The sequence below is a fragment of the Camelus ferus genome, chromosome 1, assembly GCF_009834535.1.
Source record: "Camelus ferus isolate YT-003-E chromosome 1, BCGSAC_Cfer_1.0, whole genome shotgun sequence".
Classification (NCBI taxonomy): Eukaryota; Metazoa; Chordata; class Mammalia; order Artiodactyla; family Camelidae; genus Camelus; species Camelus ferus.
Genome location: NC_045696.1, coordinates 35,583,124 through 35,595,417, shown reverse-complemented (window position 1 = coordinate 35,595,417; position 12,294 = coordinate 35,583,124). Strand labels below are relative to the sequence as shown.

At 35.6% G+C, this 12,294-nt stretch overlaps 1 protein-coding gene across 3 annotated transcripts in view; it reads right to left on the bottom strand.

The window, feature by feature from the left end:
* Window positions 1-12,294, bottom strand: part of EPHA3 (EPH receptor A3) — a 329,741-nt gene that overhangs the window by 103,694 nt on the left and 213,753 nt on the right. For all 3 annotated transcript variants that reach the window (XM_032477643.1, XM_032477654.1, XM_032477661.1), the window contains exon 5: window positions 11,800-12,135. In XM_032477643.1, coding sequence (XP_032333534.1) covers window positions 11,800-12,135 — 336 coding nt within the window. The remainder of the gene's footprint in view (window positions 1-11,799; window positions 12,136-12,294) is intronic.

Here is a 12,294-nt window from a genome sequence, read left to right as displayed (position 1 = left end):
TACACAGGAGTAAAGTTTTCAAATACATTTTAGGCAAAAAAAGAGATTTAAGTACATTGATTTTGATTGAAAATGGTGGTAAACGGTTGAAGCAAAATTCCTGAAAGCATCCAGTTGTTTACTGAAAATTGGGAAATAGTGTTGTATTGAAAAGCCCTGGGTTCAGATTCTCCTTAGTCACGTAAGTTAGATAAATGGGGCTAGTTAACTAAACTTGAAAATAGATTTCTTCTTCTACATGTAAGGTTAATAGTGCTCAAATTACAGGGTTGTTTTAAGGCTTAAATGTTGCCTGTAAAATACCTAATACATTATTTGGCAAATACCTGGCATTCCACACCTGGTTGCCGTATTGTTTAAATAATAAATACGATTTTGCGCCCGTTAACCTTAACCCTTAAGCTATTAGAACGACCCAAAGATACGCACAAATAAATACAAAGTATCAAATGCCTACCAGTTCATTTAAATAACTACTGATAATAGAGAAATGTTTCTCATCGAAATATGTATAAAATCTTTTTTAAAACTTCATTCAGTATTCTAAAAACTGTAGCAAATAATTGTCTAAATAGCAGCATTATGTGTGGAATGCGCATAAATTTTAGAATCTCCTTAAGTACTTCCCAAGAAGACAGTTAAACTCGTATCTCCCAACCAATTATATACAAAGATTGACCTGGATAAAGAATGGAGCCTTTTTTCTTTCTATCTAATTCCTCTCATGGATTTCTCTTTTTGAAACTCATTTCAACAGTTTTTTTTTTTAAATTTTAATAGCGAGAGTGAGCAATATCTTTTAACATTTATAAATAGTCAATATTTGTAATCATGGATGTCCTCACAAATATTACCTGAAAAAGTAGTCAAACCTGGCATGCTATTATGTCATCAGTGCTAAATTATGGCCACATATCTCCAGAACAATGAGAACCTTTATGTTTACAATGATTATTATGAACATTTCTGAAATTCTGACCTTTCCTTAAATACCTGGGATGAAGAGTTACTTTCATGATAATCACTATCAGTTATATTTTAGTGCTTTCTAGTTTCATATACTTCTAAAAAGTGAGATATAATTGCACATAATGTGTAAGTTTGAGGTGTATAATGTGTTGGTTTGATCCTAGTTTCGTACACCTTATATGGTAACTGCCTATAAATTTGCATATTTAACTAAATAGATACTTAATTCCATACTAATAACAAAAAGCTTGATTGGGCAATAGGAGAATGAATGCCAGACAAATTGATAAACAAGTCAGACAGATGTGGAAAATTTCACCAGACAGCTCTTAACATTTGTTCTCTTTCCATTATTATAACTTCACATATCTTGGCTAATTGCTTTCTACAAACCAGACACATTTAATTGTGATATCATTAAACTATACAAACAACTATCATTTAATTTGCACATAATTGAAAATATTTTATTTCTTTTCTTTCCTCCTCTTAGTGAAAATCTTTGGTATAGTGTATTTTTTTTAGCATCATGTAACAAAAAAAATCACAAAAAGATACTTTAAAAAATCTCTCCTTTAGTAATAAAAAAAGCTGAAGCTATTATACATAATTTGGCATTATCTGTGAATTCGAGATAAATGTTTCACTGTGTGGCTTCACTGAGCTGCTGATGCTTATTGAAGTCTCTTGGCAGCTGGCCTTGCCTGCCTTTTCTTGGCCAAACCAATCAATTTCATGCTGGTTTCTTAAAACCTTTAAGATCTCCTACTAAACTGAGAGCTCCTTGAAGATAGTAGCCACATCTTAATCATCATTTTATCCACATGCATTCAGCCATAGTACCTGGTTCATACTATGTGCTCAGTCAATGCTTAGGAAACAGAAAAAAGCAATTACTAATTAAATGTGTTACGTATTGCCGAAGAAAACCAGGAGTTAACTAAAAGCTATTTTGATCTTCAAAAGTATGTTTGTTGTAAATGTTCCAAATGTTCATTAAAAACATTAACTACCAAGTATTGATCACTTATAAGTAGCAAACACTGTAAGTGTTTCCATAGGCATCTGTTCTGGTCTCCCCTACATCTCTATTAAGACATAATCCTTATTTAACAAATAACATAGTTAAGAGTAAAACTATACAAGTTCAAATGACTTAAAACACACACATGTACACATATAAATAATAAGTTGCTGCAAAATCTAGTTTTTAATCTAGCTGTTTTATATTGGGACTTTAATAATGACATCTATCTTCCATCTGCAATAATAAGAATTTATGAAAATAGCTTAGAATGGAAACACATCTCAAGTAAGACAGATGAGATTCATTTTTAAACTTTTCAGAAGTAAAGTTTTTAAATTAAACCAAATTATTTTACCATATCAATTCAAATCAAGAAAGATGCATGTTACATTTTAAATCTTAGTTCTTTACTGGGAGTAAATTGTATATTAGGCAATATATTTCAGATATCAACTATGAAAAACTTTTTTGAAAACATTTTAATAGAAGGAAAATAAAACATGCTCTACTCAATGAAAGTGAAATAAAGACTCTCTTTCCTTGGCATGCTGGAAATCTACACGCGTAACCGTTATGTGTGCTCCTTCTTAGAGGATATACACACAATTATCCTCCAGATGAACAAAGATGGACAAACTCGGCCCCAAAACTCTATTCAAATAACATGATGAGCCAAACCAATAAAAGTACATGAGATGCAACATTTCTCTTTAATACATCTGTAGTGAGCATAATTATTTGGGGGGCATTTAAAATTTTCCCATCTTGAGAATATAGTAAACTTACTAAAATGTACTTTAAAAAAACAACATTGTAGTGACTAAAAGTAAAAGGTGAGCATTTTCTAAGTAATTGCAAAATCTTTGTTTTATGTCACAACATGATCCTTGGTAAAAGTGTATTACTTTAACCCTTTATCTTGAATGACTATTAGAATATTCATTTGTCACTTGATTTCTTTCTGTATCTCTTTTCTTTAATCTTTATAGACATTCTTTATGTTATTATCCCTTTATTATTCTTACCAATCTTTTTTTAAAACTTGAGCATTTTTTAATTAAAATATAATCAGCTACAATGTGCCAGTTTCTGGTGTACAGCACAATGTCCCAGTCATGCATATACATATATATGTTCATTTTCATATTCCTTTTTCATCAAAGGCCATCACAAGATACTGAACATAGTTCCCTGTGCTATACAGAAGAAACTTTTTTAAAAAATCTATTTTTACATACAGTGGCCAACACCTGCAAATGTCAGACCCCAATTCTATTCTTTTTTTTATGGATGCCTTTGGGTCTTGTCCTAGCCAAAGTCTCAGAGTTATAGACAAATATGACCTTCCCATGGGCACCTCAGTGCTAACACTAGGTCAGTATATATGCATATGTGGGTGCTGGTAGTTAGGGAAGTAAGAATGGTTTATTATATTGACAGTTGTTTTACACCACACTTATGAATTCCAATTTTGAAAGAACTGGGGCCTAAACCAATTACATCAAAGTAGGGTGTTTCAGAGCTTGACTTCACATATTTTAATACTTATTCATAATTTTTCAATTTTAAGAAGGATTGTCTATTTGCTCCAGACAGAGCAAGAGCAGCATGGTCATGTGAGGCAGGGCTCAGTAACTTATTTAAGCACTTCCTCTGTCCCGTACACTCTCTCTCATTTTCTTTAGTCCTCACAACAATCCGTGTGTGTTATTGCATCCATGTCAAAAAGGATTCAGAGATTCCAGGCTAGTCTAAAAACTGCCTTAAACTCATTTTTAAACAAAATTGGGAATGAATGCATAAACAAACCAAATTTAAAAATAAAAAAAAAATCACTTCACCATTAAGCGGCATCAGTGGGGCTTTTGACACTGTCCTGTACCACTTTGCCTTTCAAACACTTTTTTTTCCATCATGGTTGTTTCAATTATAAGTAGATACTGGATTATTTTTTCATGACTACATGATATATTTTGCATCAGTTTAGTTCCCTAGAATATGTAACTGGAAGGAAACTTAGAAATTATCTAGTCCAAGTGTTTAGCTTCACAAAAGAGATAAAACAATAACTCTGATAACTATTCAGAGTCCCAAAGCAAAGAGTCGAAGCAGAGAGGAGTATTTGCCTCTTTTGATACACATCCCAGAACTCTTCCTACTCTAATAGACAGCCTCCCCTTTAAAGCTATTTCTTGGACAAAACTGTGACAAGACACAGATTTTTCTTCTGTTGGTTTGTTATAATTATTATTATTTTTTCCTACTGGAATAAAAGTGAAAACCAGTAGGAGGTTAATTCTTAATGATAACAACTTGTCAAGATAAATGCTTTTAAATTAATACTGATTAGTAGTAAATGTAATTTTTCAAAGCTGCTCTACATAGGTGTTTACTTTTTGGTTTTGGGAAAAAAGATTTGCACAGATAAATTCCCAACAAAGCAATTCAGATTTCTGTTCTTATCAGCATCGCTCAAACCATATGAAATTTTGATTTCAAAGAAAAAAATACAATCTGTGTGCCAGGTAGCCACGATTGTACAATAATATGATAACCATCTTTACATATTTCTTTTTTTCAGTCTTAATTATACAAAGCCGTAGGAAAAAGAATATCCTAACAGTTAAGAGCAGGAACTTGGGAGTTGTGAAACCACGGACCAGACACTTAACCACTTATGGTCATATAAAATTGTTGTAAGGATTAAATGAGGCTTTAAGCTCATACAGAGGTTCTGAATAACTGTCAGGACAATATCCGGGTCTGCCTTTGTTCAGCTGATTGCTCATGCTGCAGATATGCAATATGCCTCCACACCTGGGTGTGGTGACTGAAAGGCGTCATTAATGTGTTAAACGATGTGGAATGCTTCAGGCACACTGTGACACACCACAGCAGAGTGATGTTTCCAGATGCACAGGTCTCTGCCTTGATTTCAAATAGGAGAGAAAGAAGCTCGGTTACTACACAAGCGAAATGCACCAGGAAAATTATAACGTATACATTCGCTTGTAATCAATTCAGAACTCATTTGTTTGTTGAGAGAAGTAAAAGGTGAAGACGGCAATTCATAGGGTTTATTAATCACACAAGTGAGACAACAAGGGGAGGATTCGTTGGAGTGCGTTACTGGAATCTCATCTCCGCTATTTCCTAGTTGATTTCCATTATATTTTAACTTTCCAATTTACTACACTGATGCTACAAAACACCTCGCTTCGTGCTGTAAAAGAATGCACGTAGATGCTGCTGGTGTCCAGTTTACATGCAGCATACTTAATCACCCGGCAGTCTTCATTTCTATAGAAACTCTATCAATATGTGTCCACAGTTTAATAGCAGACCCAAGCTGTATACTTTTCTGCTTTTATTCTGAAATGTTTGCTTCTTCAGAAATTCTAAAGCCTACCTGGCTGTCTCTGACATAAGATGTTCCACTGTCAACTCTATATATGCTGTTTCTAAACCCCAGTAGAACAACAAGGTGAGTAGAGGAAATGTATTTCAGAATAAAGAAGAAAGAAGATTTTAAAATATCTGCTCTATCAATGTAAAAAAATCAGGCCGGATTCTAAATGTAGTTAAAGGGCTCTGATAGTTTAGGATTCATTTAATAAGTGTGTATTGTTTATTCAAGATATAGAAAACTATTTTTTTCTACTAATAGATGCTGTTACTTTGACCTGTGAAATAACAGGCCATGAAAGCAGAGGCAAGTAAGCTTTTTAAAGTCCTTCAGGGTGATCAGGGATAAATTTGGGAGTTAGAGATTTGCAAATGTTAGCCACCATATATAAAATGAGATAAAAAAAAATAGTTTCTTCTGTATAGCACAGGGAACTATATTCAATATCCTGTAATAAGCTTTAATGGAAAAGAATATGAAGACAAGCATATATATGTATATACATGACTGGGACATTGTGCTATCCACCAGAAACTGACACATTGTAACTGACTGTACTTCAAAAAAAAAAAAGTCCTTGAGAGGAAGTCAGTGGGTAGGTGTCCTTAAAAGTCAAAAAAAGGGTATTGGTTGATTCAAATTATACCAGTTAACAAAGTTCTAAACTATAACTCCTAGAATTATATATTTAAAAAAAAAAACAGGAAAAATTATGACTGGATTTCCAGTTCAATCCTTTCATATAGTGGATAGCAATTTTCAAGGAAAAGAAGAGATTTGTCTTTGATTATTAAATTAAGTGGATGATAGGGGCCATTCTGCTTAAAATCAAGAATATGAATGTTTTCCTCAACATCAGAACGTCTCTAAGATGCTATCCTCCTTTGTGTAAATTGACGGTCCTTCCATAGGAAATCTGAGTAAAACCACGTCAAGTTCTCTTTGTTTTAAATAATATTATTTACTGGTCTTTTTTCAATGGAGTGGAAACTGAAATTCCTAGAGTAATATCAAGCACCTCAGAAAGTCTTACCCATAAGTGTTGATTCCCTTGCCCTTCGTATTTTTGCATCTGACTTAATTTACAGAAAATGATAAGCTTATTCATTATTATAGGTAAGAAATATATTATAGACAGAAACCAAAGGCAAACAGAACATCAACTTGCTTTGCCAAAGGGACACGAGTGGAGTAACTGACAAAAGGTGACTAATCTCTACAGATAAGAGCATAATATGGACAGTGGTAACATCCTGATTTTGATAAATGTACTGAGGATATGTAAGAGAGTGTCATTGCTTTAGGAAGTTCACACTAAAGTATTTAGGAGTAAAGGGGTATAATAGCTGCAGTTTACCCTCGAGTGCTTTTATTTAATCATTTGTATCTTCCTCTAAGATGAAAAAACATGCTATGCAATATGAAAGGCAAAGATGAAGAGCCAGGAGAGTGTCTATCCAAGATGCTGGAAAGGGAAGAGGTTCGCTCTAGAGCACACTCTTTACAGTCAGGAGTCAACGGGAGTTAGTGAGTACGAAGAGGAGGAGGAAGATTTAGAAAAGCAGATGAGACAGCATTTTCTTTTCCCTCTTAAACTTGATGGTCTTACTAAGTTAGGAGGGTGTAAGAGGAAAAAGCACACTCCTGTGTGTCTCCACTACACAGTACTTCGTTTCTGGGCACCAAATGTGTGGAGATTTTCCCCACACCAAGCAATTCTGCCACACCTCCTGGGTGTCCTACAATTCAGTTCATTTCTGATACCCGGAGTTAGCATCAGATCCCACATGTTAAGGGCTCAGTCCCAGAAGACTTTCCCAGCTGCTCTTTCAGATACTAATCTCAAATCCAGGTTGCTATCTTCTGTGCTTCTGGGTATAAACTGGAGGTTCACATGACCTCCCCCTTCACATTCAACTAATTTATTAGAACAGCCTACAGAATTCAGGAAGACATTTTACTTACTAGGTTAACAGTTTTTATATAAAAGGATGCAACTCAGGCATAGCCAGATGAAGAGATGAATAGGTCAAGGTACCAGGCAGAAAATTTCCATGCTTCCTTTAGATGTGTCACCTGTCAGCATCTCTATGTGTTCATCAACCCAGTTCTCTGAACCATGTCCTTTGGTTTGAGTTTTTAAGAAGGCTTCATTGTATAAGTATGATTGATTATCACTGACCACTGATGATCAAACACTATCTCCAGCCCTTCTACCCTACCCAGAGGTGGGATTGAGGAGTGAAATGGCTAAGAGTTCCAACCCTATAATTACATGGCTGGGTCCCCTGGCAAACAGCCACCATCTTTAGGGGATTTCCAAAAGTCACTTGATTAACATAAACTCAGATGTGACTGAAAGGGGTTATGAATAACAAAATACACCTTTATTGCTCTTATCACTGAGGAAATTCCAAGGGTTTTAGGAGCTCCGTGCCATAAACTGGGACCAAGACCAAATATATATTTCTTACTATAAATCACAGTATCTCAGAGGAAAAATCATCTGTGGAGAATGAGGGAGTGAAGGATAAGATTAAGTTTGGGGAAGAGTCAGATGATAAAGAAGATCTCTTGCAGAAAACCCCTAAGGAACCCTGTGATAAATGACTGAGAAGCAAGGACCAAGATTACTGTAGATGGCATAGGTTATAGTAGATTTTCCCAGCAAAGCCCCCGCACTGTCTCCAAGGCAGCCTTTCTTTTTGTAGCTATATGGCTCAAGTCATAGGATCGCAGAAGGAATACAAGAATAGAAGTTGAAAGCAGAGTTGGAGTTGGGAGACATAAGCAGAAGTTTGATCCCTTGATTAAACGCTGGAAAAGCATCTTGGATCTCAGTTTCTATAAAATGAGAGAGGGGTGGATCTCAAAACTTGAAAACCTGTAAATTCTCTGCTAGTGCCCCCTCTTCTTGTGTGAGATTGTCACGTGCTATAGGATAGTGGGGAAAGGGCAGATCCCTTGATGGAGGTGGAGAATAAACAGAGACAAATATTCCACTAGTGGAATGATTTTCTTGAAAACTGAAAGGTAAATATATTTATTCCAAGAAAAAAACAAGAAGTAGCATTTTACCCCAAGATATAACTTTACAGATTTTTGTTTTGCAATTTGCAGTTCTTTCTGTGTATGTTTGATTGATGGCTTCATGGATCCACTCTTTATGTAGAGACCACGCTTTTTATCTTGCTGACATACTTTGTGAAAGTATTAAGAGCTGGGAACTAACCTCCGTATTTACAACATAATCCTCTACAATTTAGAAGGTGCCTTATCAAGTGGTCATCGCCTGGCTTTTACAATGTAATCAAGAGAAAAATCAACAAACTCAATCTCACAAACTAAATTAAAAGGACACATTTACGTTTCCCCTTTGTATCCATGTCAGAGATAGAGACGCTAGGAGGAATTTAAACACCAGGCATCATATCTGTCATAGCCGTATCTTTCTAGAGGTAGGAAGCTCATTTCTCAAGGCTACCAGTCCATTAACCTTCACAAGAGCAAAAATAAAGCAAAACAATGAAACACTCTCTGGAGGAACAGCATTGCTTCTAATCTCGCTTATATATCTTACTGCAGGGATTTGAAGGTGGAACAAAGACCTCTACCTCCCCAGGCACACAAAATGATACAGACCCCCTGAAATACATAAAATGCCTCATGGTGCATACTGTAGACATATATGTGATTTTTCTGAAAAATGAGAGTGGGGTCAGGGAGAGTAACTGATATCATCCCTACTGAATCTCCGTCTTACGCTGTGATTTGTAACTCGAGGGCTAAAGCATCAACCCCATTTATTTTTTTAAAGTCTCGGCCTGCTCTAGCTTGCCACTTTACCTAGATTCATTCACTGTATATATCTGGAACTATTAGTTTCCCGATAAATGCACTGTCAGAAAGCCAGAGGTCAATGATAAGACAGAAAATAAGGAACTCTTGCTTGTTTTTATATGGTTTTGTTTGACTTAGGAGATAATTATAAACACAGATTGATGCTCCTATTTTAAACAAGGTAGTAAGTCAGAGTGAAATATAGGATTTGGGAAAGCCATTTGCCGCATAATTATAATTTCTTAAAATTCCTGTGTTCATTGAAAACGAGAAGCTATAATCATGTGATACGTAGCAATAGCATTGCTCATCTTTTTTTCCTCTCATGGAAGACAGTTAAATAAACCTAAGTTACAAGTCTTTAAATATTATTAGTTATAAAATTTAAATGTCACTAACTGAAGCAAAACAAAAGCATATGTTGCTTGGTCTGGGATCTAGCTTCAAGTGGGAGAGATGACAGATTCAGCAAAGCAAGATTAAAATCATGATTCAGTGGACTTCATTAAAAAGTCATGTCTTTTCCACAGGGAAACTTTATTTATCGCCATGAAACAATATAAAATTATAAGAATTTCATCAATATAGGAGACCAGAAGAAAAGCGGGAACAAAAGAAGGATCTGGAATCAGGAAGAGACACATTTCAGCATGGACTCTGCCAGGGGTTCTATTCAAAATATCTGTCAGCTGGCATGGCAGGGGCATGGGTCTCTCAAGTTGGAAGAGCTCCAGCACAGGGATCTGGAGACCCTTCTAATGCCAGGATTTATTGCTTTGATTGCTGGATTCTGGGGGAAAGAAGAGTGAGACATGATATACTGGGTTTAGGGGGCTACTTAGGGTGCTTGAGAGATTAATCAGTACAGATGCACTTCTATATTCATCTGCAGAAGTAACTGTACCTGATCCTAACTAGTCTAGAAGTAAGTACAGAATTTTAATCACCAGTAGAGTCATACTGGTGCATTCTTGATGAATTTTAGCCCTGGATGACACCAATTAACTTTGTACCCTTAGTAGTTTAACTAACCTCCCTGAGCCAGCCAAGTAAGAGAGAGAAAGAACTCAGTTTCCTGGCTAGGTACCTGGCTGCTCTAAGATCTCTTCCAGCTGATAGAATTTAGTCATCTCTCCTTTCTCTTTTCTTCTGACATCTAGTATTTATATTCTCAGAGCTAACAGTGAGTCCCCCTAGACAGCACAGGGACTTCCATAATTTAAGCCAAATGCAGCAAAGAAGCTGAGTTTACACTCAGTCCTAACTCACGGTGAGCCCACCTGGGAGCAGATGTGAGAGCCTGTACTTCTAGCTGAAGCATTCTCAGGGTGCCATCCTGTCTCTTCCCTTTCCCCCTTTTTGGCTTCAATGTTTGTTTGTGTATAAGTGATACAATAATATCTCTGAACTGCTTGGAATGAGCCTCTAATTAGATATCTTGTAGCAATAATTATGCACAATTAATATCCATCAGCTTAATTTTGCACCAGCTTTGCTGATTAGACAACTGTGTTTTACTCATTCATCACAGTTATCACCTTGGAAAAATGATTGTCTTATTTCAAAGGGATATCACTGGTATGTCTCTGTAAACGCTGCAGAGTATAACCCTTCTACATGTTTGAGAGAATCACAACTAAAACCCCATAAATAATTTTGGACACCACACTGTTAAAAATATAATGAAAAACAAAATCACAAGAATTATTAGAGAACTGAAAAACACATACAAGATTTAAAGGGTGATTGAAAGAATAGGATTTACTAACAGTAAAGAGAAATGTAGGTGTAAGAGAAAGAAAGGTGAAAGTTTTGTTTAACTTTTTCATTCCATATTAAAGGTCCTTCGCTTACAACCTGGCAACATAGTGTTTTCTATTGGGAAAAATTTGTCAGAGGAAAATACAATTGGTGAAATTACCAAAATATTTATATCTGGAAATTTTTTAGATCAGTGATTACAACAGTTTTCCACCAAGACCTCTTTTTACTACACTTCTCAATATTTTTATATTTTTAATTTTTAAATACAAGTTGTATTTATTAAATAAGATGGGTTTATTGTATTCTTTTTAATTAAGCAAAGAGTTTTTAACTATCTGAGCTCTATTACCCAGTGCTGCTGAGGAGCATAAAATAACTGAATAACCATATACAAAATCTGATAGAATTGTAACTAAGGTAAAGATACTTACAGTTTTATATATAACCTCCATAAGATTTTCCAACCTAGGTTCAATGTCTGTTAAGTTCTTTAAAATATGAAAACGTTTCAAGGATCCCCGTAAGTACCATCTCCAGAGCCCCAAAGGTTGAAAGATTTCAAATTGGGAAGCAATGGATTCAACTACTTTAAAATCATCTAATAAATCTGATTTATTCTCAATTTAAGAATTAAATTGAGCTATTTAATTTACCATAACTGTCTAAAAGTGATCAAAGAGAATATCCTGGGGCTCTTTCAAATCTTTTTTTTTTTCCTACCCTTTTTTCCACTCTTTCTGTCAAAACTTGGCTCTGAGATGGCAGGAGCCGGAAGCACCCAGCACGTACTCACCAGCCTGGTTAGTTGTGATGCTGACTGCAGCAAACTGTCTCGGAGGTGAGCTCAGCTCTGAAACCCCGTTGACGGCATCGATCTCAAAGGTGTAGTTAGTGTGTGCCAGGAGGTCTGTCACTGTCACTGTGGTGTTGGTGAGTCCAAACTGTCGAGGGAGGAAGCGGACATTGGGGCTGCACGGCTCACACTGTTTTACATTCCACCCACATTTTTTACATATGATGTTGAAGGTAACATCTTTCCGGCCTCCTGTGTCCAGAGGCCAACTCCAGTCCAGGATAACCGAGGTTTCGTTTATATTAGATATAACATTTCTTGGTGCAGATGGAGGTCCTGCAAAGTAGTTCAACAAAGATTAATGAGCCTCACTTCTGTTTTCTACTACAAGGGAAATAGATAATTTACAATGGAACTGAAAGAGGTAAATAACCATCTTGTCTTTATTATATACTTTTAATTCGTCCTTAGAGGATCTATGAGATTATAGACACA